This window comes from Chamaea fasciata, unplaced genomic scaffold (assembly GCF_029207755.1).
Source record: "Chamaea fasciata isolate MVZ Bird 193981 ecotype frontalis unplaced genomic scaffold, bChaFas1.0.hap1 SCAF_6, whole genome shotgun sequence".
NCBI classification, from domain to species: domain Eukaryota; kingdom Metazoa; phylum Chordata; class Aves; order Passeriformes; family Sylviidae; genus Chamaea; species Chamaea fasciata.
This window is the reverse complement of record NW_027094091.1, coordinates 51,315,318-51,342,849: the sequence shown is the minus strand read 5'-3', so window position 1 is coordinate 51,342,849 and position 27,532 is coordinate 51,315,318. Positions and strand designations below refer to the sequence as shown.

Below are 27,532 nucleotides of genomic sequence, written 5' to 3'. Positions count from 1 at the left end.
ACTGTTTTCAGCAGCGTAGCTGAAGATGTACATAGAAAGCAGTGTCTCTGTGCTTTCCAGAAAAGGCTTTACATTTTAAAGTTCTTTTAGTCAGTTTCCAGAGAGATGGAAATATGCCCTTTGAGAGCTTTGTAACTAGCAGACAGATATTAAGACTTAAATTCTTTTGAGTTTCATTGTTTGCTACTGATTGCTGTGGTTTCAGAAGCATCATTTTAATATAATACCATTAATTTAGAAAACATCTGAATTATTAATATCTATTGCATATGCTGACTCATTAGGCTGGATATGTAAAAATCTGAGTATGCCTACTTTAAGTATCTATCTGATTTACTCTTGTATTGAGAACTTGATGAGAATTTGATGGTTTTCTCTTTGGAGTTTTTTTTCTGGGGGGGGGGGAGAGAGTTGAGGTTTTTTCTGCCATCCCCACCATCCCCAGCCATGCTTCATTAGATTGCCTCCAAGAAGTTTAAGCACAGATAATAAGGGCCTGAAAGAAAGCATCTCATCATAGCAGAGGCTGTGCTAAACATGAGATCTTAAGGATACAAATGAGTCTTGAAATCCAGTGTTCTTTTTCAACTGGCCAGAAGCCCAGAAGCAAATTGCTGGCATGGAATCAACTAGATACATACTTTATTGTAGGAAAAAATTCTCAAGGTTTTCCCTTGAAATCACAAATTTATGACAGTCTGAGTGAACACTTGCCTTGGTCTGGGGCAGATGCCTGACTTTGCTACTTATCCTGTTATATACAGGCAGTTCCTGTTCTTCTTTGTCACTTTTGGATGGGTTGCGTGGAAGTCACATGCATTGACATCCATTTGTTAAACCAATATTCATTTTGATTAAATGCATGCTGTAAATGTGTGTTTGAGTGCTCCTGGCTTTGGCATGTGAACTGACTGGAACAAGTGTGGATGAGGACTGTTGCCCAGAGGCTGATAAGGAAAGCAACTTCTCCACATGTGGATGATCACGGTTGGACTTGATTATCTGGGGGCCGAATTAATCTGACCTTACTGCGTGGAGTTGGAACACAGAACTGACAGCCAGAACAAGCAAAGTTGTTGTCTTGCTTTTGTTTGGGGTTTTTTTTAAAAGCCCAAAGATAGTAACAATATTTTCCAAAAATCTTCATTTTAAATATATCATCTTTTATAAAGTATTTGAGGATCACTAGTTCTGCTATAGTCTCTACACAGCAATGACTTTCTGTTGGCTGCTTCAAGAGTTCCTATGTACAAGATATTTCATTAAGCCTCAAATTTTGCTGTAATTTCAAACCAGATGGTGCTTCATACTGAAATTACCTGGATTATATGGACTATCAGTGAAATTATAAGGAATTTGGCAAGTACTATCTGCTAGCTGGCACACTCAGATTTCTCCCAAAAAATTTGTTCTCAGCAAACATACCTAAGAATTGTTTAGTATTTTTCTTTAAAATTTTCAGGTGTAATGGTGTAGACAAGATTTTGAACAGCAAATCAAACTTCTATGTTGTGAATCCATGGAGCAGTTCAACACAGGGAGGCTGCTATGTTGTTAATTTATTCCCTTGTTAGTGCACATTAATCCTCCATGTAAGCAAGCCCTTCCTTAAGCTCATTTCAGTGGAAATCAGTTCCACAAGATGAGCTTGCACCCACGAGCAAAACCAGAGGGTAAATAAAGCTTTGGATAATCTTATATCCACCTAATGCCAATCATACAACCATTTTAGTCCATTTTTTTCTGCCCCTACCCATTGACGGGGACATGCCCTTGCCCTCCTTTTTTAACAACATTTTTTTCTCCTGCATTAATTCATTATTAATTAATTTGTCTTCTTTATTAATCTTAGCATCTGAAAAGCAGAAACAGATGGCTCTAATTATTTAGCCATCATTTTATCACTAAAAATCAAATTACAAAAGCTTTCCTAGAATGACTTTCCTTATCTGTTTCATGTTTTCCATCTTTATTTTGGGAGAAATATGGGAGAAAGTTTATGTTTATAGCTGGTGCTTGCTGCCTTTGCCAGATAGTTGAGGGACAACTGTTAATTGTTTACCCTCCATTTGCCTGCAGATCTGTTAGCTACCCTGCCAGGAAAGCCCTCCAAGCAGCCACGTAGGTGACAGTATTTTGATGTTATAGTCACTTCATATATAAGGGTAAGGCCACATCATAATTATGTGTGTTGTCAGATCCTCCAACAGCTCATAGAGTCAAAATGCAAATGATTGTGGCATTAATTCAGAAGCAGTCAAACAAACAGAGTGAGCACAGGGTTGGCAAGTACGCTAGAAGCTGGCCCTGGTGCAATTACTGCATCTTCATGGGCTGCGTGTTTACATTTGGATTTTTGACCAAAACAATCAGGTCATTCTGGATGGTGCCTTTGAAATGTTCGCTCGGGAAAAGGATGTCTCTTCAGCAGAGTACTCAGGATTCTGTCCCAGGACCAAAATATAGAGGGAAGCAAAGCGAGTCTGGGGGAAAAATGGACCAGTGAACTCATTTCAAGCAAGCACTTGAAAACTTGGTTCACCCATTAAATATTCAATGGATTCATTAAATAAAATGTAATGCCTTCCTTCATTATCATTCTGTTAAATCACATCCTTAAAGAGAAGGAGCAAGACTGAGGCTAATACAGAACAGGCTTTTCACTCTACATTACATGGCTGTGATGATACTGAGCACCCATAAATACAGTTGAGATAGGTGTGTTGAATCCAGGTCAGCTGTACATCACCATAGCAGTGTGAAACAGCTGAAGGGGAGCCTCTCCCCTCGTGTCTTTTAATTTTTTTAAGTTTTCTCAGTTGCATTCTCAAAAGGTCTAATTTTGCAGTTAATAAAATAAAAGTGATCGGGCTAAAGTATAAAGTCAAAGTATTGCACAGTATATCTCGGTGACACAAGATGGATACAAAATCTGTGCTTTACTAAGTCTTAAAGCCAGGCCTTCCCCACAGTACAAACTAATGTTTTGCTGATTCATGGAATTGACCATTTGATACATAATTTTGGTGCTAAGAGAGGCTATTATAGACATAACACAGTAAGACCCATCAGTGTCTATAGTGAATGTGACCTGCTGAACATAGGTGCTATCCTGCTTACCAAGTTATCGGGGAAGATTTGTAATAGTTATTTGAGTTTTCTTGGGTTAAAAACATTCATAGTAACCTGGAATATTCTCCTATAATTTAATTTTATTCTTACTAGTTGTGGGAAACTAAAAGTAGAAAAAAGAAATGCATGGACTATGAGAGCATAGCTTGTGAGAAGATCTGCAAAAACTAGCTTCTCCTTAAAGCTCATCATTAAGCTTGTAATTTCTTTTTCATATTTCTAGCTCTCATCTTTATACGGTAAAATATTTACATTGGCAAGTATTTAGCTTGTTAATTAAAACTGCTAAAAGGCTAGCTTCTCAGCGTTGACACTGTGGGAAAATAGAAAAAGCCTAAATTTAATGATTATCCTAAAACCTTGATGATAGTGCTACTTGTCTTCAGCTGGATGTTACTCTGTATGGAGGATGGGACTGTATTAAAAAAGCAGCATTTGTTCACCAGAGTAGATTTTAAATTCTCAAGCTTAAGACTATTTGAATCTTTAAATTTGAGAGTTTTCTATTGTGAAAATATGCCAAAATGGTGAAATACATTACGTGAGTAAAATGATGTTTATAGTCTCCTTGATTAGCCTGCAGCTATTCGTACTGGTTTAGCCTGTTTTGTTTAGAAATTTTCCATCAGTTTAATGAAATTATTTTTTATCCAAGTTGAGGTTTTCTACTGAAATATATCTACACACACACACACATAGATACGCACATTTTTCTTCTCAGATTCAAGTGACAGTGCTATAAATGGCTTTGGGTCTTTGTCACTTTGCCACATTTCATACAACTTGGATGCCTGCCACATCCTGCTCTCTCAGGGAACACCAGCAGAGGGAATGAGTAGCTGTCTTTCCATTCAGATCTGAAAGTTATGTGACTGCTATTAACATTGGAGCAGAAGTGGCCATGGTATTTCATGGACTCCCCTGGAGGCAAGATCCAAAGTCTGTGTAATCTAAACATCCCTCACTTTAGCTTCTCACTGAGATTGGAGGCTCTGTGTAATCCCTGGTATTTCTTGCCTTCCAGATTCCACTCTGTAAGCATCAATAGTTTACATTTCATCCAGTATTGCCAGCAAACTGTAAGCTGAGTTTACAAATGTGTCACGTGAGATATTTTTCAGCTTTTGACACAGCTCACCTGCCGCAAATGAGTAAATGGGGCCAAAATGTCCAAGTGAGCTTCTCTTCAGCAGAGAGATAAGGTAAGACACATTTGGGTGTGAAATTTGTAGTCCATTTCTCCAGTGAATTTCTGCAACAGTGAATTCACATATGGTGAAGTAAAGCATAAATCATAGGCAAGTACTACTTTCCCTGAATTACATTTATATAATAGCCCTCTGTATAATAAACCTCTAGGTAGAGGCAAATCCTTGGCATGCCTAACAGATAAGCAGGAAAGGAAGAAAAAATGAACCCTTTTCCTTTCTCCCCAGTTTAGCTTCTTTGGTATGCATTGCCAGAAATGTGGCAGGGTTATATTTCAGTGCACACACACTGCTAAGATTATTGGATTTGAGAGAGGAGGAGAGGCATTACCATGCTTAACTTGCATGCCCAGGCAGCCCTGCTCTGAGAGCACGGTGCTGGCTCTGCCTGGTGCCACCAAACAGCCATGACTGCTTTCTTTGCTGGGCCACCTCACCGTGCTCTGCCTGCTCTTACACAGCCTCTCACACCTTTCTCAAGGGTAAATGCTACACGCAGAGACATTTTTTATTGCTGCCTAAGCACTGGAAATAACAGTCATGGCCCCCTGGTGCAACCAGCACCAGCTAATGCTCTCTTCCATTTCTCCCTACTATTACAGTGATATGATCTCTGTATGGTGAAGTGCCATTTTGGCAGTAGCCATCCTATCAAGGGTAGAGTCTGTCAGGTGACTGAGAAGGCTTGAAAGCACCTTCCTGCTTTGAAGCCATAACTTTTGTACTTTTTACTACATCACTTCAGTCCAAGGAACTTTGCTGTCAGCATTTTTGCCCCAGACCCGCTGCTGTGTGGATGCTCAGGGTGTGCAATGCACTTCACCATGCCCTCCCTATTGCCAAATGCAGCCTCCCTAGGGCATGCCCCAGGAGGGTCACAGAGTTGGGGGGATAAAGCCCACAGCTAGGACTGTTGTACAGGGAGGGAGCTGTACTTTGTGCACTTCACAGACGAGTGAGGAATGCAAGGCACAAAGGAGAAGCAGCAGTACAGGAGATAAAGAGGTAGCAACGGGAAAGAAAGTGTGTACTCATCATTTTAAAAATGGCTGCTTAAATAAAAGTGGTTATCATCACATAGTTGTCATATTAACCTGTACTGTCACCCAGCTCCTCTCTCACAGGCCAAAATCAGCCTTATCACACATTCCAAACAGTGCTGAGTTGTGCAGTGGAGAAATGGGATGAAGTGAAGCAAGTGCCCAGCTGTGGCAAGGTGCCACACCTTTGACTCAGCTCTCCAGGCTGATTGCGAGTGTGAGACTTAGCTGCTTGTGACTTGGTAAATAAGAGTCTCCACGAAGCAATTTGGACTCTTCTCATTGCTAATGCTAATGTGAGATGAGTGGATTAGCTGTAGGCTGCCTTGCTGCTGAATGTAGCCAGTGATAAATCTGAATTTGATTTAAAAAAAAAACAAAACAGAGGGAGCCTATTCATGTGCTGAAGATACACGGCAGTGAAAGAGATGTCAAGACTATTTAATGTATGTTTTCTTGCACAGGCAGTGTTAGTGCTGCTGTTATACCTCTCATCTCCTCTCTTTTGCATGGGGAATTCCCAGGTTTTGTAGCACTGAGTTAGTGGATAGTGAACCTGGGGAGACTCAGGGGATTTAATGTTTATAAGTGTGGGATTTGATATCATTGCTCCTAATACAACCAAACTGTGACCGGTTATTTCTTGCTGTCAGTCTGTGTTGTCAGCCAGCTCTGTGCCCCAAAGTGCAGCAGTTACCCAGAGCAAGTTTTATGCTCGTGCTCCTTTGCCTTTTTCACATCATCACCATAACTTCCTTAGTTGTCTTTTCCAGTCTGCTTTCTCTGTTGGTCTTTTCTTAAGATAAAGTCTACTGTCAAAAATATGAAAGTTACCTGACGGAAACTTGATCACAGGGGATGTAAAAAGAACTCAGAAGTGTGTATTTGATTTGCATGAGCTGTGGAAGTGAATGCCAACAGCCTGAGCCTGTGTTCCACCAACCAAGGGTCCCAAATGGGCTAAGCTTTCCTTTTCCTCTGTTTTCCATTCAGGGTTTGAACATGAGTACCCAGGCACACACTGTGACCAAGGTGGAGATCCCTGGCCATGTTCTTTACACCGTAGGAACGTGTGTACTCATTATTGGCTCCATTGGTATCATCGGAAACCTCCTAGTCCTCTACGCATTTTACAGGTACAGAAATTCCTTTTGTGGTTGATCTGAGTGGCCTTGAGTTTCACCTGTGCCCATGTGCAGATTGCTGCATTGCTTTCCACTTGGATTAAGTCTAATGGGAACAAATGTGGGGGGAAAGAGAGGAGAAGGCAACCCTACACGCATGGGAACACATCCACGTGCATAACTGACAACCTCAGCATAAATTCCTGATATTTTAAAGAGTCAAATAAAATGAGAAAATAATACCTTGTTCCATAAACATTTTCCAGTTGAAAGTTTAAAGAATGGTTTAATACTTCTAATGATAGAAACCACAGTCTCGCAGCTGCAGACTTCTTCACTTACCCTGTAGTATTTACAGAAATACTTGACAAACAGTGACACTCTTCCTAGGAGCCCAGTGGTCCTGAAAGGACTAAGAAGGCAATCTGCTACATGGAATGAGCTCATGTCACCAATGTATTTCCTGCTTCAGGCAGACCATAGGACTTCTGTCAGTTTGTGTGCTCTCTTGGCAGAATAATAGGCGGCCAAAGCTACTGCAGCTAGAGTATGCAAAAATCTCATGGAAAAAAGGAACATCTGCCCTCTGTCCCACACTCTGATGATGGATTTCGAAATCGTTCTCGTTCACTAATTGCTGTCATTATGCACAGTGATGCAGATGGGCCTTACAATGCTAGAGACACCAGTGGAGTTATGAACCAAACATTAGTTTCTTATTCTTAAATGTTTAAGACAAATTAGTTATTTTGAATAACTGGGTTCTAACATGATCTAGGGAAACTGACTTCCCTGGAACTGTAGATACCTTCATGATTTTTTCCAATGCATCACAAGCTCTGTATTTGTCTTGAAATGTGTGTGGTTTAGCTGGTGTAATAAAAACATTAAATTGTCAAAGTAGGAAAATCTGCATGGGCAGATTAGCACCTGGGCATGTATGAACTCTGCACTCTGTCTTACCCTGTTTTTGCTGGCAGTTATGAGACCCAAGAATTCATTAGAATTGCAGCAGCACTAAGAAGGCTTTCTCACTTTCTTTTTCAATATTTATCTGCATGAGAAAAAAAATTCACATTAGCTGCAAACATTGATATTGCAAAGCGCATCAGAAAGGTCTCAGTTGTTTTCCTTGGATAAGCTTTGCTTGCAGACGTCTGCTTTCACACTCCTTGTGGTGTTCAATGTTGCCTGTTCATCTGAGAGTTTTCATTCTCTCTTATGAGATGTATTTAAGCAAAAGCACTTCTCCAAATCTCTCTGTGTGCTCTGCTCATGCTGTAGCACTTTGCAAAGGATCATTTAGTTAGTGGTGGGTCAACCACTTGAGGCCAACTGTGTCAACACAACACGTCAGGTCAGCAATTTTTAATGTATCACCAGAAGCAGATCTGTAACTTTCTTCAGATCTTCCTCATGTGCAGTGCAAGGCACAATCAATATTACAGCACTCCTAGGGAACTGCTCTTCTGAACAAATCCATATTTATCAAGACAGCTGATACTCTCCTTAGCTTGAAGAGGAAACAATCCATTTGATGGCTCCTCCTCTTTTCGATCATTTTGAAATGACTACAGCTGTAGGTGCAGTAATTGACTGATGATTAGTAATTGATTCACTGCAAGTAACCATCAATTCCAACCTGGACAGTATTTGTTTATGCTAGCAAGCAAAGTTCTAAAGTTAACTTTCCACTTTGTCTTTTTAAAACTATGTATTTCTCATGTTTTTAAGCAACAAGAAGCTGAGGACTCCCCAAAACTACTTTATAATGAATTTAGCTGTGAGTGACTTCCTGATGTCGGCTTCTCAGGCACCCATGTGCTTTGTCAACAGCTTGCACAGAGAATGGATACTTGGAGACATAGGTACTTTTTAACACTAATTCACACCTTGCCAGCTTTATGCTGCCTGCAGCCTGTTTCAGCCACAACAGCCTTGGCTTGTGCCACGGATAGAGCAGCACAAATCTCTTGAGTCACAGCCCCAGACGACACCAGTCAGCATGATGTCATACATTTTGTATTACAGCTGTGATTCTTTTATCTTACATATTTGGGAAAGGAAGGAGTCAACATCCACATGTAATCGTGTTACCCTTTAGCTTATAAGGGAGGTGTTATGGCTGAAAATAGGTAGAAAAATTTTAGTAAGTTGTAAAAAGTTTTTCTGTATCATTTTAAGGGCTAGTTACTATTTTTATTTAGAAATGTATGTTGATATCCATTGGCATGCTTCTAGGAATCTCGTATTTATTTAAGAGGTTTAAATAGCAGTAGTCATTTGAGAACTCAGCAAATTCAAGCTGCTTTTTTTCCAAAGTCAAGAAGGAAAAGGTGATCCATGCTGAAATTATAGCTGAAATGTTGGTATAGCAAGAACCTCAAAAGGCTCAATGTTGTTTGGTGCCCCTCATGATATTATGGATGAAAATTTGCACCCACTGGTGGCTGTGCAGTGGTGGAGCAAGCCCGGAGACCATGTACTGTTCAGCAGCACAGAAAGGACTCTTCCATAGTTTGAAGATATTTTTAGTCTTGCTCATCCCCTTAGATAAAATCAGTGCAAATTATCATGCCGTCACGAATAAAGCATTTGATCTGGGTTGAGTAAGATTTGGTCCTTAGTTGCAAGTTACTTTGTATAGACTTTAGAATTCTGCTTTAGGGCTGGATCTGGTAATTTTGTTGCCTGTCATTCCTAGTGGGCTCCTGTCTATAACCACATTGGGGCAATGCAAGGTTTCAAAGAATGTATGATCTTTCCACACAGGTTGCTCCATTAAATTCAGTGCAACTTTTTCCGTCTGGTAGTGCAGTGCCTGAATGCAGAGGGGGTCAAGAGGTCTGTTTCATGTAAAAAATGTCAGTTCTTTTAAAAATTATGGCCATTAAATGTAGGAGTTGGAGCTATGTTTTACAGCTGGTCTCTTAGTCACCAAATGTAAACCACTTCTACATTTTTAAGCCCCATAAACCAAAGAAATTTCTTGAACCACCCATCCATCATCAACAGACAGATGTCTGCTGCAGCATGTTAGGATCAATATATTGGGCAGCAGTCCAGGAAAATATAACTTTAATTACATTGGATTTTCTTTGAGGCAGTTTTCCATTGACAAAACATTCCCAGTTGCAGCCTGTGGTGAAGTAGGACTCATTTAAATACATATATCTGTATTTTATTTTTGTTTGTGTTTTTCTAATAAACATTCAATGACTATGGAAATGTGAAGCTAAGAAAATGCTTCTCTTGAGAGAAAAATCCTGAGCAAGGAAAAAAAAAAGGAGATTTGTTATGATGGGCTCTGGGAGAAAGCATGTCTCTTTTCAAGAAAACCCCTGACATTGCCATTTCCTTCTTCAGGCTGTAACTTGTATGCTTTCTGCGGGGCTCTGTTTGGGATAACCTCGATGATGACTCTGTTGGCTATCTCTGTTGACCGCTACCTGGTGATCACAAAGCCCCTGCAGTCCATCCGGTGGAATTCCAAGAGACGCACCATGCAGATCATCGCCGTAGTGTGGCTCTACTCACTGGGATGGAGCGTGGCTCCACTCCTAGGCTGGAGTATGTTGTCTGCTCTCTCTCCTCTAGCATTCCCTGTGTGATTTTTTAGTCTTGCTTGGGGTGTAAAAAAAAAAGTTTTCTTCTCAGTCCTCACCAGGATGCCCTGCCACCACCTGATGGTTTGTTGTAGCGCACATCTAGACCTACTGCATTGCACAAACCCTCTGCCTCCTACACCCAGGATGTACTCAAGCAGAACAACCTGCAGATGGAGTATTAGGTGTGTACCTGAGAGTTCTGTAGTCAGGACCTCCTCTCTACATGGGCACTCCCTTCCCAAACCTCACATATGTTTGGCTGGCACAGCTCTTGAAGACCATGGATACAGGACAGGGTTTATTTTAAGCACTTAGTGGTGGGATCAGCACCTGCACTAACTTTGGGTGCATGTGTGAGTAATGTGTTCTATGTATTCCATAGGTTCCTATGTGCCTGAGGGCTTGATGATATCCTGTACATGGGACTATGTAACCTACTCGCCTGCAAACAGAAGCTACACCATGATTTTATGCTGCTGCGTGTTTTTTATCCCCCTGGTAATAATATTCCACTGCTATTTGTCAATGTTCCTGGCCATAAGGCGTACTGGCAGGTAAGAAATCTAACTGAAAGAGGTACATACCCCTTTTTGTGTAATAGAAGTTTTTCTCCATTTCTTAACTGCAGAAAAATCTGAATCAAAAATTAGTCTGAATTGAAATTGAAAGCTGTAACAGGAGAAATATTTTTTTCCAATTTAAGTCTGGAATGGATGTATGAATTTCAGAGTAGAAGTAGTCGTCTCTGGTGGTTCTAATCTTATTCCACTGTAGTAATTAATAGTACATCAGATAATTGGATTGAGTTATTTATATTTCAGATGTGCACTACAGGAAAAAATGTCCTTGTGTATTCCAGCAGTTTTCAGCCTCAAGGGATAATAAAAAACATGTAGCGATGGCGTAATCATCTGCCTTAGAGCAGCTCTGTAAACATAGCAGTCCTCATATTTTTTGACAGTTTTATTTAAGGCAGGCATCCCAAAAATCATTGTGCTTCACTCAAGTATTACAACTATATGCATAATATTTGGCTGTGCTTGCTCAGATGTTTTTCCCAAAAAAATTTTTGGTCTATATTTGAAATGAAAAATCAGCAGGGTGTTAGATCTGTAAAATGACATCATTCTATCAGGTTTTTTTTTGCTAATGAGTACATTCCTTATCTTTGGTCTGATTTAACACCGGCTTGTGCTGTGAGTCCTTCCTGCTGCTCAAATGTGTCATCACTTGTGATGGCTTTTCTCTGCTCCTGTGTGCAGGCACTTGTTGAAATCATTTATCTTCATAAGCCTAAATTCCACTTTTATAAGTACATTTATATATGCCTAAAATGAAGTTCTTTCTGGACTCTAATTTTTGGCCTTTGTCTTGGTTTTTATTGTGCTTTGTGTATGTATACTTGATACCAAGTGAAGGAATGCATCCTTAAAATAATGGTGTTTTGTACACCTGTGGATCAAAGGGGACATTAGCTTTTTCTATGCCTTTTGCAAGGCCAATCTGGATGGAGCTTTGAGCACCCTGGTCTAGTTGAAGTTGTCCCTGTTCATGGCAGGGATGTTGGAACTAGATGGTCTTCAAGCTCCCTTCCAATCCAGGCCATTCTGTGTTTCTATGATTTTATTCTATATTTACAGTGCACCAGCAGGGACTTTGTTACCCTGCTGGCTGGTAAATTATGTCTTCAACCTGAAATGTATCTCCATTTAACAACACTAATACATAAAATTTGTTGTTTCTATGCTAAAGTATATAAAATGCCTAACTATATAAAACCTCTTTTAAAAAAAAGTGGGGCAATTGGTGTGAGAATAGAATTTGATTTTTCATGACAAAAATACTTAGGACTGTCTGTGGTACCTTCCACTGAAAATAACTCTTTAATAAATAAATCTGCAGGTAAGTAAAAATGTCCTTGCAAGCGTTTGGGACAGGTTTCTCAAAGCTGTCAGGATATTCCAGCATGTGTTACCTCACGAACTGGAATTTCTGCACGCTGTTCCTCCCTCGAAAAGGAAAAGACATGAGACCTGACTTTCCCATCCAGCTGTGCCTGTTCTTGATCCACCTCTAAAAGCAATACCAATCTCTCTGTCTTTGCAGCCTGAAACCCTCCTTGCGTTAGGGACAAGGACACAGCAGTCCTGTCCTATAGTCCCAGGGGCTCTGGCTCAGTCTCACAGGCAAACATAACACTTGCAACCACATTAATTAACTTCTATGCTTTTTTAATATCAGAGGAGAAAAGAAGAGTTAGAGTGGTGAAGTATGAAATTTACTTCATTTTGCATATTACTGAGAACATATTAGAGATGTTGCTTTTTCACTGTCCTGCTGAAATATCTTTATTATTTTCCCCCCTCACAGAGATGTTCAAAAGCTGGGGTCCTGCAGCCGGAAATCCTACCTCTCTCAGTCCATGAAGAATGAGTGGAAGCTGGCAAAAATTGCTTTTGTGGTCATCATTGTGTTTGTCTTGTCCTGGTCTCCATATGCTTGTGTCACCTTGATTGCCTGGGCAGGGTAAGTGGAAGAGGAATCCAAACAGCAGGGACAATTTGCAGAATCATATGCAAATATGAGTAGTACTATCATCCACATGAGGCAAATCTTTTGAATGGGTCTTTTGAATACCACATTAGAGGTGATACTTCATTCTTCACTATATCCTTGTGAACAAAGACAGAAAAGGGATTATTTATCTATGCATTTTGAAACTATTATGACTTTTTAATCTTAATATTTGGTACATGATGTTTTCTCTCCCACACAACGCTTTCTTTGTACAAATTGGAGGAGTTATCTCCTTTATTTTCTAATACCCTCCTTCCTCCCATACACTGCTGTTCCTCCACCTGTTCTCCGCTCCAAAGGGACCTGGTGTCTTGTCAATGCATGTACCTACTCTTCAAGGCCAGGTTGGATGGGGCTTTGAGCAAGCTCATCTGGTGAAAGATGTCCTTGCCCATGGCGGAGAGGTTGGGCTAGCTGATCTTTAAAGGTGTCTTCCAACCCAAACCATTCTATGACACAGTGGTATTAACCGTGCTTATGCTGCATTGACATTAGTCACAGCTGACTGACACTGGGAGCTTAAACTCTAAAGGGAAATACTGGTTTCAAACCACTTCCAGTCCTCTCTTCCTTCTGCAATGTTTGGAACTGAGTCACTGACACATTACTGTGCAGCACACATGCTGCTGCTGCAAGATTTTTTTAGGTTTGATTCTGTTTTCTTTTCTATCACCATTCACTTTTCCCAGGTGGCCGCAATGGGGGTTCTTTTGTTGGGGTTTTGGGTTTGTTTGGGGTTTTTTTGTCTATTACAGAAACAGGGAAGGTGGTTCTTTGTGTTCCTAGTCATCCTAAAATTACTTTCTGCATGTCTTTGATCTTCTCTAAATGAATGAAACCAAGTACATGCTGTCATATTCAAATCTTTCATCTAAGCAAAGAAATCACTTGAATGAATCAACTTTACAGGTGTATTTCTTATAAAAAATAACAGCACAAAACCAATTTAAAAGAGTAATATGTTTTAGTAATGTAGTACCCATGTAATCCATGGTATAGCTGTATGTAACATTTTTGTTTTGTTTTAGTCGAGGCAACAGCCTAACACCATATTCCAAATCTGTGCCAGCAGTTATTGCCAAAGCTTCTGCAATCTACAACCCCATCATATATGCAATAATTCACCCAAGATACAGGTACAGTAAATATATAGGTATGTGTATAACTGTACATGCAAATGTGGATCTTTTACACGGAACCAACTACCCTCATTTCTTCAGCCTCATCCCATGCAGTGCATGTTCCTGTGCTGACCAGGCCCCGATGGGCTCCGGGTGGTCAGACCCAGATGGTACATGACAGCTCCAGATATGGCCTTGGGAGTGGCCAAAAAAGAACAGTCCCTCCCTTTACCTTTCCTCTCCCTTAGAGCCCTGCTCTGCCCTGTGGAGCTGCACAAAACTGTGACCGAGGAGGAGAAGATGCTGCTCAGGTCACCTTTCATCATATCAGAGACAGCCACTACAGAACGCTCTCTAGATAAAAGGTCCCAAACAGCGAGGCTCAAAAAAAATCACGTCCTTACCAATTTAAGCAGCTATATATGCATATGTTCAAGGTTTGGTTTTCTGAAGCATTTTTTCACAAAAAACTTTGAAACACTGACAGCAAAATATACTTTATTATATAAAAGAGATATACTTGTAAGAGAACTGCTATCCAGCATACCTGTAGAATTTTTTGCAAATCTTTCAAAGCATAGCTACCACAAAGTGATGCTGTGTCAAAAGTTCTGAGAAAACACAGGGATGACATGGTGGTAAATGTGTAAATGTATAAATACCACTAGATGGCAGGGTTAGTCATTGGTATGAGGCTCCTTTCACCCAGGATGGGGAAAAGAGGGTAAATTCTACTGCCTGACAACTAGGACTTGGGAGGTGGAAATTGAGTTCATTGTTTAGGATGTCTGATCCATGACAGTGTGGTTGTAAGAAAAGTAAAGGTTTCTCAGAAGGCTGGTTGAAAAATGCCCAAAAAGGGTAAAAACCTTTTACCCTATGATGCTATAGAATCATAGAATGGCTTGTGTTGGAAGGGACCTTAAGTATCAAGCTCTCATCCCCTGCCATGGGCAGGAGCACCTTCCATAAGACCAGATTGTAAAAAACCCCATCCAGCCTGGCCTTGAGCACTTCCAGGGATGGGATATGCACAGCTTCTTTGGGCAGCCGATTCCTGTGCCTCACCAACATCACAATAAATTTCTTCCTAATACCCAGTCAAAACCTTCCCTCTTTCAGTTTAAAGCCATTCCCTCTTGTCCTATCCCTACATGCCCTTGTGAGAAGTACTTGTCCTTGTTGAACTTCCTGAGGTTCCTGAGGGCTCCTCTCTCCAGCCTGCCCAATTCCCTCTGGATGCCATCCCTCCCCTCCAGTGTGGCAGCCAGGCCCCCATGTCATCACAAAACTTGCTGAGGGTGCTCCCAGTCACACTGTCCGTGTCCCCATGAGCGATGTTAAACGGGGCTGGTCCCAACACCCGCCCCTGAGGTCACCTCTTGTCACTGAGCTCCACCCGGACACTGAGCCACTGACCACAACTCTGTGAGTGTGACCACCCAGCTGACTCCTTATCCACTGAGGGGTTCATCTGTCAAATCCCTGTTTCTCCATTTTTGAGATATATTTTGTTTGAAAATGTCTGCTATTATAACTAACAGCTTTTTGCATCATCCAAAAACCATCTGAGTTTTTGAAGTCTGCAGAGCATTTTAGTTTAGAGCAGGAGAATGCCTTGCTTCTGATGGTTTGCAGAAGTTCAATGGGAAGTTTTGTGTGGCTGGCTGATGTGTTTAGGACCCATTATTTGTTTCTGAACCAAAGTTATTGTGTTCAGTTTATTATTTTTGCAAGGAACAGGTTGCCCAGAGAAGCTGTGCATGCTTCCCTGGAAAGGTTCAAGGCCAGGTTGGATGGGGCTTCGAGTCATCTGGTCTAGCGGAAGGTGTCTCTGCCCACAGCATCAGGCTTGGAACTAGATGGTCTTTAAGGTTCCATCAAGACCCGTTCCAACCCACACCATCCTATGACTCTGTGACAGTGAACTGCTTCAGTCTTTTCCCTGTCAGCATGGGCTTCTTAAGACTGTTAAAAAAAAGACTGGAGTCTACAACAAGCTTTCAGACATTTTCCTAGTAAGTATCTTGTTTTATCTTGTTTTATTTTTTTCTCCTGCTTTCTAATCTGTATTTCTAGATATATAAACAAGAGAAATTTTTATGGACTTGTTGTGAAGTCGTTTCATACGCTTGGGAGCAATCCAGTCAGGAAAAGAAGCAATGTTGGGTCCCTTGTGATGGATCAAGAATGCAGTTTCAAAACTGAAAAAACCCTACACTGACACTAATAAGTCAGTTGGTAAAAAATTGTTGGCAGGACCAATTTTGCTTGAACAGTGAATAATGAATATATATGTTAAGGTTATTGTTTCTGGAAAATTTCCAAATTTTCTAATTATTCACATTATGCCTTGAAAGTCATTTATTCAAGCACAGATAAATAGGCCAGTCTGTTTAGGCCAAAGGGTTAAGGGTTTGAACAGGGAATAATTTGTCATTTTATATTGGAACTACTGAACCAAATTACATCTAAGTTATTTTCCAAATCTTTCTAGAAAGAGGCATCCAGAAATCAGGATCAAAAGTGTTCAAATCAGGTTCAATCCACTAGCAAAGCAGGATGCTTTTTCATAGAGAGAAGTCCTGACACTGCATCTTAACATTCCAACAAAACCAAGCCTTTTTGTCGGGTTTCCTTACCTTAAACAACAGAGGGATAAAAAGTACATTATAGTGAAAATAACTGAAAATGTAACAGTGACCTTTATGCTAGCACTTGGCTTCTAAGAGCTGGTTTGAGAGTTCGTTATATTCTTCCTCACCTACCCATCCCCCTGCCCACCCATTCCCCACCAGTAGAAAGGAGAAAAACACCTCTCCCTAGTAGGACTCACAGGAAGTAATGAATGTAAGTGAGGAATGTGCTCAAAGTTTTAATTCATGAAATGCTCTTTTGTGGGGAAGAAAGCTTTCATATCTTTAACAACTTGAGTGTTCTCTCTATGTTCCACAATAACTAACACATTGCTGTGTTAGAGTTATTGCAGAAACTCCCTTACATTTTGGATGTTGTCTGTTTTGGAATCATTCTTCCATAGCAAACAGGAAATTCTGCAACTCCATGTTTCCAACTGGCTTCCAAGCACAGCAGAATTACACAAAAAATATTGGTTCAAAACTCCCACATCATAAATAATGATTAATTACAAATAACTTTGAGTTACAATATTTTTTTAAAGTTGCTTGCAATTACTATATATTTTACTTTAGATAACTCTTTTATTTCAGATTATAGAAATATCATTAAATAAGTACTTCATTTTATGCCTTTTATTTCACACATACAATACTAAAACACCCTTCAAAATCTGTACTTTCTTCCTAACCAGCAAAATGTCCCTCAATAATCCTCCCAAATATTAGTAAAATAGAAATTCTGGTCCCTCAAGACATTCAGAAATGTTCAGATGTTTTCCTTGAAAATTCTCCATCAGACATTTATGTCCTGAATCTCCATCATTAGGAGACCTCTGCACCAAATCCCATGTAATAAATGGGCTGATGTGTTTTACACTAACTTGAATTTGTCAGAGTGAAGTAGTTCAGCTTCTTAGCTGGGGAAAAAAAGCTGGCGGCTGCTTTTCAGCACCAGACTGAGGTCTTCAGCCTGAAAGGAAATTTAAGGGGGGTTGACATTTTCTTGTGTCCTGTAAACCCTTTCTTAGAACTTTTTATTTTGTGTACAACACTAACCATCTTTTTTTACCCAGCACCATGTGACGAGCCTTCTGCCCCAAGCAGCTCAGTGAGCCCTGCCTGGACACCAACAGGCATCTTGGCAAGAATGATGGTGTAGGCAGCTTTTTTCAGTCCTCATCTCCAGAGTAGGCACAGAGCTGCTGTTCACTTGCCTTTGAAATTACAGAGAAAAGAGACGCAGAACTATTCAGAGTGGTGATGATGCCAGATGTTGAGGTTTGGTGATGGTGGCTTTCTTTTTTTGATTACAAGCAAGTGAACTAATTTCATTATGCCAGAATCATGTCTCTGAAATTTTAACATGCATGATCTTTTGTTAGAATAAAAATGATGATTTGAAATGTACTGGTTATTCAACAAACCTGGTAACTATAGAAGCAGAAGATTTTACAATATACATCTGCTCGACTTGCATCTCAGTGTAAAGTCAATGAACTCACATCCTCCAGCCATCCATGGTCCCCTGCATCAGCTTCTTGCCATATGCCTTGTTGCTGCCTCACTTATTGACTTGTTCATTTAGTTTTTTGCCTGTTAGCTTCATCTGTTGGGCTGAATATGGATTGGGAAGTGCTGGGGAGTTGTTACATCAAATGAAGCGTTCTGACCAGCCTTGCCCCGCGAGGAAAAAGGCCAGCTGGCATTGCCCAAGGGAGGCTCCTGGATACTTCTGCTCCATGCAGGGCCACGGTTGGGGTCAGGAGAAATAGACTCACACAACCATGACTGAGATTATTATTTAATGAACAAGGCAGGTTTGAGGTCTAGACCATCCTTCACATCTTTGCTTGTACAGTGTTAATTTTCAATAGGAGTTTACAGTAGCTGCTGTGATATAAATAAGTAACAACATCTGATTCTTCTGGCCCTCTTCCTTTGTTTCCACTCATTCTGTGCCTTTGCACAGTGAAGACCTTTGTACCAATTAGCCTGAAATTTTCTGGGTTAACATTTTAAATGAATCATGAGCAATCGTGCTCTTCAAGATATTTTCAATTCTTACCACTTACCTATGCAGCTCTTCTGTGTGTGTTTTGACACAAGGCCCAGAAGGACCTGTTATTTTCTTTTCAGCCTGTTGAATTGTTTGCACCAGCTACCATGCTGTTTGCATGTAATCTTTAAGACTCCCTTAATCAAAACAGAAGCTGTGTTAAGGTGATGAAAAGAGACAACATTTTCACCACATGACTTTCAAAGCCATGTCTTCAGTTTGACAGGTTTGGCTTTCTTTTTTTTCTTCTCACATTTTTCCTCAGAAAAACCATCCACAAAGCTGTTCCCTGCTTGAGGTTCCTGATACGAATATCGAAGAATGACCTCCTGAGGGGATCCATAAATGAGTCATCATTCAGGACCTCTCTGTGCAGCCACCACTCTCTTGCTGGCAGGACCAAGAGCACTTGTGTTTCCTCCGTTTCTACTGGAGAAGCTGTAAGTCTTCTCTTGTTTCCATGAAAGGAAGTGAGCTTAAAATTTCTCAGACTCTAGATAAGTTACTCTATAAATACATATTCAAAATTAGAGAACAGAAAATGGAAGGAGAGTGTAGCTAAGTTTTTTGGGTCATGTAAGGTCATTTCTGCAAAGCTGGAAGTTTGTGCATGCTTTACAATCAGAAAAAGCATTCAGGTCTGCATATCTGTGTGGTTCTGATGCCTGCTGGGACCAAGAATGTTCAGATTAAGTCTTTAATGTGAACTAAAAAGAGCCATTGTCAGACACTCCCTGTGTCGCCAACAGGGACGCTAACTGGCTATGTTAAGGTGTCTCGCTGATCTGGAGGACAAGACAACAATCTTCCATCCAAAGTTTTCTGACTTATCCAAAAGCTGGTTTATTATTTTAAAAGAAGTCCATTTTCTGTAGGATGGGAATTTTTTGATTTCTTTACCTGGATTTTAACCATGAGGAAGGAAAGGCTCCTGCCCCTAGAGCGTGGTGCGGTGTTTTGTAACAACATGCCCCAGGCATCAGTAGGCTGGTGACTGAGTGAGATAGAAACAAAAGAATACCTTGAGATTCTTCACAGCCTCTCAGTCACAAGCAGCTGGCCTTGCCTACAGAGGTGCTGGGAAGGTGGCTTCTGAGGGGGGTGGCTCATGGCAGAGTCTGGGCTAGGTCTGGCCCTCCTGGGGACCTGTGCTGCTCCCCATCAGTTTGGGCACCAGAAACCTCCCAGAGCGATAGCTGCTGCCAGTAACCTCTCACAAAATTATAAATCCTAGTTATACCTTTTATGTCTTTAGGTATAAAAACCTAAATTTTCTCCCACTATTCCTTTGTTTGATGCCAGATTAAGTCATTTCAGCTGCATCATCCTGATCCAAGAAGCGTTCTGTTCTTCACTGTTGGTCACTACTTGGTATCGGTTTGTTCAATGTTAGCAGGTTATTGCAGGTATTTCAATGTAGGTGCTGCTTAAATAGACAGGAAAATGAGGGTAAGAGGCTTCATCTTTGGACAGAGCTTTGGCTTAGGAGTTCCAGTTAAAAGCCTCACTGTTAGCAGTGCACAGCACTGTGCTGAATTGATGCAGCAGTTGTCCTTGGGGCAACTGACAGCTCAGTGCAGCTGTAGAGGTTTTAGCTGAAACAGCAGCTGCTGAAATAAAAGATAAGCTTGATGACTTTGGCATGACAGCAGGACTGGCTGAAATTTTGGAATGCTCCAATAAAACATTGATGGGCAAGAAATGACACCGGGAACACTGTAAAAGATGCAGCTGTTGCCACCAATATTTTCCTCTGTGTGTTGCGTACATGTTAGTGAAGGGAACAAATACATTTTTGAGTCATGTCAAGGAACATTTCATTCAAGGAGTTTTATTAAACAAGTGAGGGGAAATAAACAGATGGCCACACATATAGGTATGAGCAAGGTGATACAGAGGAATTATGCATTATTTTCCCACTTGTGTGAAGCCCTGACTGTCTTTCTGCCTGCCTGACCTCTGTCTATCCATATCTAAAAGCTGGTGTTGGAATGGAATGATCTCATCATTGATACTCAATCAAAAAGTCACCACAAAGTAAGGGATGACAGACAGCCTCACCCCAAGCCTGTAAATGGAGCAGCACTTTTGCAATGTCCCATTTGTCACTGGTTACTGACATGATCTTGGCAAATTAGAACAAAGCCCACCCACTGTCTCCCATGCACTAATGATGGTTTGTAGAATCAGTAAGATCATGCAGATTGAGAAGCCCTTGGTGTTCTGGATATTCTGCTGGGATATATACATACATGGCTTTGGATCTGTCCATGCCCATGGTTTTGTATCAGCAGGTGGCCACACAGAATGCCACAAGACATATTAAACAGACTGATTGTATTGGCTCCCGTATTTAGATTTCAGATATTCTGCAGGTATAAGTATAGCATAAGCAATGAGATAAAAAAGGGTGAAAAACATCCTGGTGAAAAGAGTTTAAATAGATTTTCATTATTTCCAAATTGGTTTTATTTTTGGTCAGCAAGCAAAATAGTCCAGGGTAAGTGACAAGACTGAAAGCCTCTCCCCAGAAGTTTTGAGTGTGAGACCTATGTTAGAACAGCTTTAGTTTTCTGTGAATGTGCATGGGTTTTTCTAGAGTTTGAGAACTTACAAGAATTTGAGAAAGTATGCAACTGAATGAAATCCTTCATCAATTTGTGATTAGACCTGGAGCAATGTAGAGCTCGACCCTGTAGAGCCAGCTCAAGAGACACTGAAGCCTCGCCGAAGTCATTCTTTCTCCACAAGTCTGAGACAAGAGAAGAGAGATCTGCTCCCAAAGACCTGCAGCTGTGATGCCACCACTCCCGAAAAGGTACGAAAAAAGTCTCAGCTGAGGACTCTGAATTTAAGTGCTAATCTTGCTGGAGTACATCATCTCTGGAATGATAATTCAGCCTTTATGCCCATCTATTTCATCGGCAGGCTTTATTTATACTGATTCTAACATCCTCTTTCTCTTTGCTGCTGTTTCTTTTCTTTCTCTCTATCTCTCTTTCTTTCTTGTCTTTTTTTTTTTTTTTTTTGTGTGTGTGTGTGTGTGTGCGGGAGACAAATGAGAGTGCCAGTAATGTGTAATTAATTTTTTTCACTAATATTTGCCTGTTTTTGGAAAGCCAGCTCTGCTTATAGCTCTGAAGCTGCATTAAGACATAGCCAATAGCATCAGATGTAAGAAGATGAGTTCATTGCCTCTTAGCCTGTTTATCTACCCCAGCTTTGGTTCCTTCCATCATGGCCCTTGTGTCCATACTGTGGCAGTCTCCTTTTAGATTAAAGTCAAGTCTCCAAAACAGAGTTTGACATGATAGAAGCCACCACCCTTTTCCTTCTTTTCAGTGTACATTGAAATGTTTTATTTTTGTTGAGGGGGAAGACAAGAAAGAAACTCCCATTTCTCCCTAAGGGTGGGAGAGTCTGGCAGCTGCCACCCTTCCCTCACTGAAAGAGGAGACGGTGAGTACTCAGCAAATCCTCTGTGGATGCATCCCCCTCATTGGCCAAACCACTGAGGTTTGGTGTCCTGCTGTTGAGGACCACCCCATTCCCTGATGGGAGCAGTAGGTCACCCATGAGTCAGCTTCTGCCAGATTGTAACACTAGTTTCCAAATGAGTACTTGTATGTGGCACAGTGTCAGGCATACACCAGTGCTGCCTTTTCAGAGAAAGATGTGGGTTACCATCCCCTGTCTGTAGCTGGACTGAGTAGCACCCCCTTTTTTGATGGAGTCACCCTTTCTTGGGGTTACTCAAGTGCATGCAGACAAACACACACACCTTGAGCAGCTACAGCATCTGCTTCTGACCCCTGTGCTCCCTTCCAGATCTGATGGCAATTGTCTTGGGATAGCATAGTTTAAAGCAGGAACTGCTCTGAAAATTTCCTGCCAACCAATGACCCGGTTCCTGCATGCCTCTGTCCTGTCTTCCTTCATGTGTGCCACTAAGACCAGGCCCTGAGAAACCTTGCTCTTCTCCTGTAACTGTTGTGAACAGTATTGGTGGAAAAACAGCTGCTTCAAATATGGTGTCAGGCAACTTGGGCTCAAATCAACTTCTTAGTTCTGCTGCCTTCTGTCAGCAGCCAAGTGTGTCCAAGGTTGCAGGCAAGTAGCAAAGGCAGATTGTAGGCAAATGGCAAAGGATATTGTCTCCAGGTTCTGGAGAATCACTGGCTTTTGGACTCACAATGAAGGAGAAGGGAAGTAAATCTCAGGTGGTCTGCATAAACAGTTTAGTAATAAAACAAATATATCTGTATCAAGGAATTTAGCAAGTGTGTAGCCCAGAAGAAGACTCATGTGTTTTAATTTGCCTTTGAAAGACATCTCTTGAATTACTTTGGTAAATAACATTAGAGTTTCAGTAGCATTTGCTGAGCTATGAGGAGTTTATTTACATTGAATGTTCAAAGCCTCGTTTGCTGTTCTTACTGTTTTCAGCAGAGATTCCTGTGTGTTGTGAAGGACCTTTGTGTGTTCATTGCAGGTAAATGCAATGTATCACTATTAATACTATCAGAATAAGTATTTATTTGTCAAGTTCAGTTAGTGCTTTGCAATGAGACCACCCATTTATGCTCAAAAATACCACAACACAAATGAACTAAAAACCCCCCAGAAACAAACAAACCCCCAACTAACCCTAAAGAAGCACCAATGCATTTTTTTTAATATTTATTTTAAGGTTTCAATAGCATATACCGGATTGTCTTTGACTAAATTCCAACTAGAGAACTTCCAAAAACACTCAGTTGTCAGGACAAGCCAGTTAGTGTCCCAGGCTTGGTGCATTCCAAAGGATAAAAATGCATGTGACTGTTTTCTGTGCTGCCACAAAGATATGATCCAGCCTCATTACTTACTTCAGTTATGATAGTAACAAATTTGATGTAGGCTGACACCTGGAAATTTAACATGGCAGTGAAGAGGCTCTTCTGGAAGTATTATACTGTGGGTTTGGATACTTAATTTCAAAGGAGAGTGATCAAATGTCCTCTCTACATCCAGGTTTTGTTACCGATGTGAAAACTATTAAAAAAACTTGTAAGTGGGTGTTGTGCCCACCAAACTGCATCCAAAAGAAACCTAATCTTCTGTTGCAGTGAAAACAGCACTTGAAAGAGGGAGGAGTGGTTTTGGAGTTGGACTTTTTCATTCTGTTATTATCTTTGATATGGAAGAATGGACTTTTCTGTCACACTTATTTAAACCACTTTTTTTAGCACAGCGAACTTACCTCCACTTCGTAGGTAGAGCAGCTGGAGAAATCATTATCAATAGGGATTTGTGAATTTTTCCTGCTTGTGGAATAGAATGGCACAAAACTATGGGAATTCACATAGTAATGAAGTAAATCCTGTCGTTTACTTTAAATTTTGGTTTTCCCTAGAAAGGAGGGACTTCCAGCTTATCTCTATATCTGACACAGTGATTTTATCGCCTTGTCATTTTTTTTAAGGAAGCCAGGACTGATTACTTATGCTTTCCCTTGCCTGTGTATCTGAATATTAACTGATACTTTCGAAGCTTACTTAGTTGACTCTGAATTTGCATACTGCACATGAGACTTACAAAAAGAACACAAGACCCCTTGCCATGACAGCCAAGTTAGAAATCAGAATTCTCTCAAAATAGGCGCATATGAAATTGTTTGCAAAGTGAGTATTTATTGCTTCTTTTTTTTTTTTTTTTCTTTTTGGTCCCTGCTGATATTTGAGTACATCTTCTTTTGCTCCGTTTAACATTCTGCTTTCCAAGCCGTACATGTTAGCATATCATGATTTTTCCTCAAGTTAATGATTCAAGTATTTAGAAAATTGGCCTGGTGGCTCATATATTGGCTAGTGGCAATGAATATTTTAAATACTGTTCTCCACATCCACATGGTGTCTGACAATGCTAAATCTTATGTCTCCACTCCAGGTTTCGCTCTCCTCCAGCTGTTTGGAGAAGGTGCTTGGGCAGCCTGTCCCACCCAGTCCCTCTGCAGCACTCGTGACCAGCTCCCTGAGAGCAACTTCTCTGCCTGTCAGGTTGAATAGCAGCAGTGTCACCAGAGGAGACTCAAGTACTTCTCTTACGGCAGCTCAGGGAAGTCAAGTGAATGGAATTGTGGATTCTGTCATTAGCAATGCAGTCCCTCGCATCATCATCATTCCTACCTCAGAGACCAATCTGTTCCATGAAGAACTAGAAGAGGAAGAGACTGAATTATTCCACTTTCATGACAAAAAGGGCAATCTGTTGAACTTGGGAGGGCTTAGCTCATCCATGGAGTTCCTTGAAGCTGTTGAGAAATTTCTATCGTAAGTTTGTCAAAAGAAAACTTTCCGGTAATTATTTTCTTGGCATCTTCTCCACTTAATTTTACCAAATAACGAAAGCCTTGTAGGTTAGATCATCAGATTTTTTTTGTATGTTTATATGGTAGTCACTAGGCAGCCTTCAGATTTATCTTTGTCCAAACCAGCTCAGGCATGGAAACAGGCTTTCTTTCAGATTGTGCTGCAGGAAATGAGCAGTGGAAGATCTGGCAGCATGATCAAGTGGCACTGGTCAAGGAGACTGTCTGATTTGTTGCCACTGATGGGGGTGCCAGGAGAAGGGAAAACTACTGACTGAGAGCAGGGTCAGCTGCTGAATGCTTCTGCTATCTGCACATGGAACAGCATTCCTGTTGTGGCAGCTCTGCACTGGACAGTGATGGAAAACACCACAAGACCAAATCTTCCACCAGCCCCAGCAGTAAGGCAGATGGCTACATGACCTCAACTAGTTTAATCAAATAATTCTCAGCATTGTTTTTGCTGTGTTTTATTTTTTAAATAGGCAGCTTGTTAAACATGAAGAAAGAAACTGGTAGTTTTTCACTGGGAAGTCACTCCTTCCCAGCTTCTAATCCTCTGAAGTTTGGTGGTAGACATCTGGATTTTACCTTAGCATTATCGTGGTCACCTAAAAGTCAAAATGCAAGGTGCTGTATGCTAAAACATACACTACTGTAAAAGCATTCAGAGTACTTTCAGGGTTACAGTCCTGATTAAATATGTATGTGTCCTAATGAGTCTATGATTGAAAGGGTGAATGCTCGCAGCTGGCTTGACAAGTCCTTGACAAAAATAAAGCCTTGGCTGCTGTATATCACTTGTCTGTTCAGAGGAGCTTCTTCTCATCTCCTCTAAAACAAACCAGCAGAGGACAGGACTTCTACAGGTCACTTACCAGAGACCTACAAAGAGGGTAAAACATTGTAATGGGGAGACAACCACACAGTACTGTTTGCTACAGGATGTGCACTTACGTCATTATCTGTGGTTGCTAATTGTGCTCATTTTATCTGTGCTTCACATTATGGCTCAGGCTCACAGGACTCTCCTAGCATTTTATTCCTAACTGCACTCTTCCTTTTTTTAAAACTCATTTTCTCATTTCTTTACATCTTTCCTTTCAGTCTCTGATTTTCAAACATAGGTAACAAGTTCAACTACATTGTGCTTCACATAATATCAATATATATTACTAGAAATCAGGTGCTCCTCTGGATATAATAGTGCAAATATTTGGTCCAGGGAGACTAATAGCATTCAGACATTCAACAAGAGAGTGAAAGTTTATGTTCATAGTCTCAGTTTATTTCCTTGGCTGTATCCTAGATTGTGCAGAGACCACTGAGAGAATTTCCAGGTTTTGTGTGTTGCACTGGCTGATCTCGGGAAGTAATTTCTCTTTGCCTGTTTTCCTGATGCAAAAACCAGATGGGAAGCGTAGAAGTGTTTTTAATTACTTTTTTCATTACAAAAAAAGGCAACACAAATCTTGTTTGCAACAAGCTAGACAAGAACACCACTAAAGGACAAAACCCAGAGCAATACAGGAGAGAGAAGAATGCCTCCAAACTTGCACAGTTGAGGCTTTGCAAGGTGCCAGACCTTTGAGAAGGCTGAGACACTTGCTTTTGATATAGACTGTACAATTTTTAGAAGAAGAAAAAAAAAAGGCAGTGGTGGGTTAGAGAGGCAATTGCTGTGACAGGCTGCCTAATGCAGTGCTGACACTTTTAATGCTGCTATTATTTGAGGTGCTCTGCTTGCTAGAGACGCTTATGCTTCCTTACTTTGGGAACCAAGGGGAAAATGGGGGGTGGAGCCCCATCATGCTTATGGCTGCCTGTGGGTAGCCCTGGTGTGTGGGGCTGGGGGACCAAGGCTCAGCTGGGGCAGCACAGGCTGTGCTCCCTGCAGCCAGGCGGCCAAAGCCTGTGCCCACTGCGTGCCGAGTTTTCTGACAGGGCCAGGAACCATGCCAAGGTCATCTACAATGAGCTCAGCAATTCCAAGGACAATTCCTCCATTTGAGGACTGGCACAGTGAGCAGACAGTGCAGGACAGCTGCCGGGGACTGGGACAGGGACGTGCTCACTTGCAGTTCCACAGTGCCAGGTTTTCATCCACTGCATAGTTTTGGCCACAATGAGTGATCAAATATTAATTATGTGTTGTGTTCATGGGAAATGGGGCAGGCTTAGTCCTAGGCTAAACATGCTGTCCTGCCATCTTGGATTCTTGTCCTTTTTTTTCGCTGAACCTGCCCTCTCTGATTGCTTTTTTTTTCCTACACCAACTGTGCAGCCAGTGACCTTACTTCTTCTTGCGCATAATATCCTCAGCTGCTGTATCTCTTTTCTTCATGAGCCAGATGTTAGGAAGCAAGTGTTCTTCTAAGGCTTCCAAACCTTTGACCTGACTTTTACTGCTGTAATTACTCCAAATAATAATAGAAAATGCATTCGGTGTTCCATGTTATAAAAATATGCCCTGGAGTAGATTTTGCACTCAGATTATGACAGATTTATACTGGGAAGACTGTAGGCAGGGTATTGCCAGAGGTTTTGGCAGGATGAAGAATGGAAGACCTGAAGTCATAGTCAACAAATTCCTCCGTATCTGAAGTTTTGCATTCTATCTGTTAGCCTACAAGAAGGCTCACCAGTGATCTCTTGTATGTGTTTGGTACTATTACTGT

General features: G+C 41.0%; 1 protein-coding gene across 1 annotated transcript; it reads left to right on the top strand.

The window, feature by feature from the left end:
- Nucleotides 1-6,379: 6,379 nt before the first annotated feature.
- Nucleotides 6,380-25,971, top strand: LOC136290673 (melanopsin-like). The gene is made up of 9 exons (XM_066185010.1): nt 6,380-6,516; nt 8,239-8,372; nt 9,871-10,074; nt 10,495-10,666; nt 12,483-12,638; nt 13,718-13,825; nt 18,771-18,945; nt 21,174-21,323; nt 24,434-25,971. Exons 1-9 carry the CDS (start codon nt 6,383-6,385, stop codon nt 24,818-24,820), a joined length of 1,620 nt encoding a protein of 539 aa, XP_066041107.1. The 5' UTR covers nt 6,380-6,382; the 3' UTR covers nt 24,821-25,971.
- Nucleotides 25,972-27,532: the final 1,561 nt, after the last annotated feature.

Excerpts from the sequence above, each read along its gene's own strand:
- LOC136290673 (XM_066185010.1), top strand. The coding sequence starts at position 6,383 with ATGAGTACCCAGGCACACACTGTGACCAAGGTGGAGATCCCTGGCCAT. Across the intron at positions 8,373-9,870 it reads ATGGATACTTGGAGACATAG|GCTGTAACTTGTATGCTTTC; the intron begins GTACTTTTTAAC and ends TTCCTTCTTCAG. Across the intron at positions 10,667-12,482 it reads GCCATAAGGCGTACTGGCAG|AGATGTTCAAAAGCTGGGGT; the intron begins GTAAGAAATCTA and ends CCCCCCTCACAG.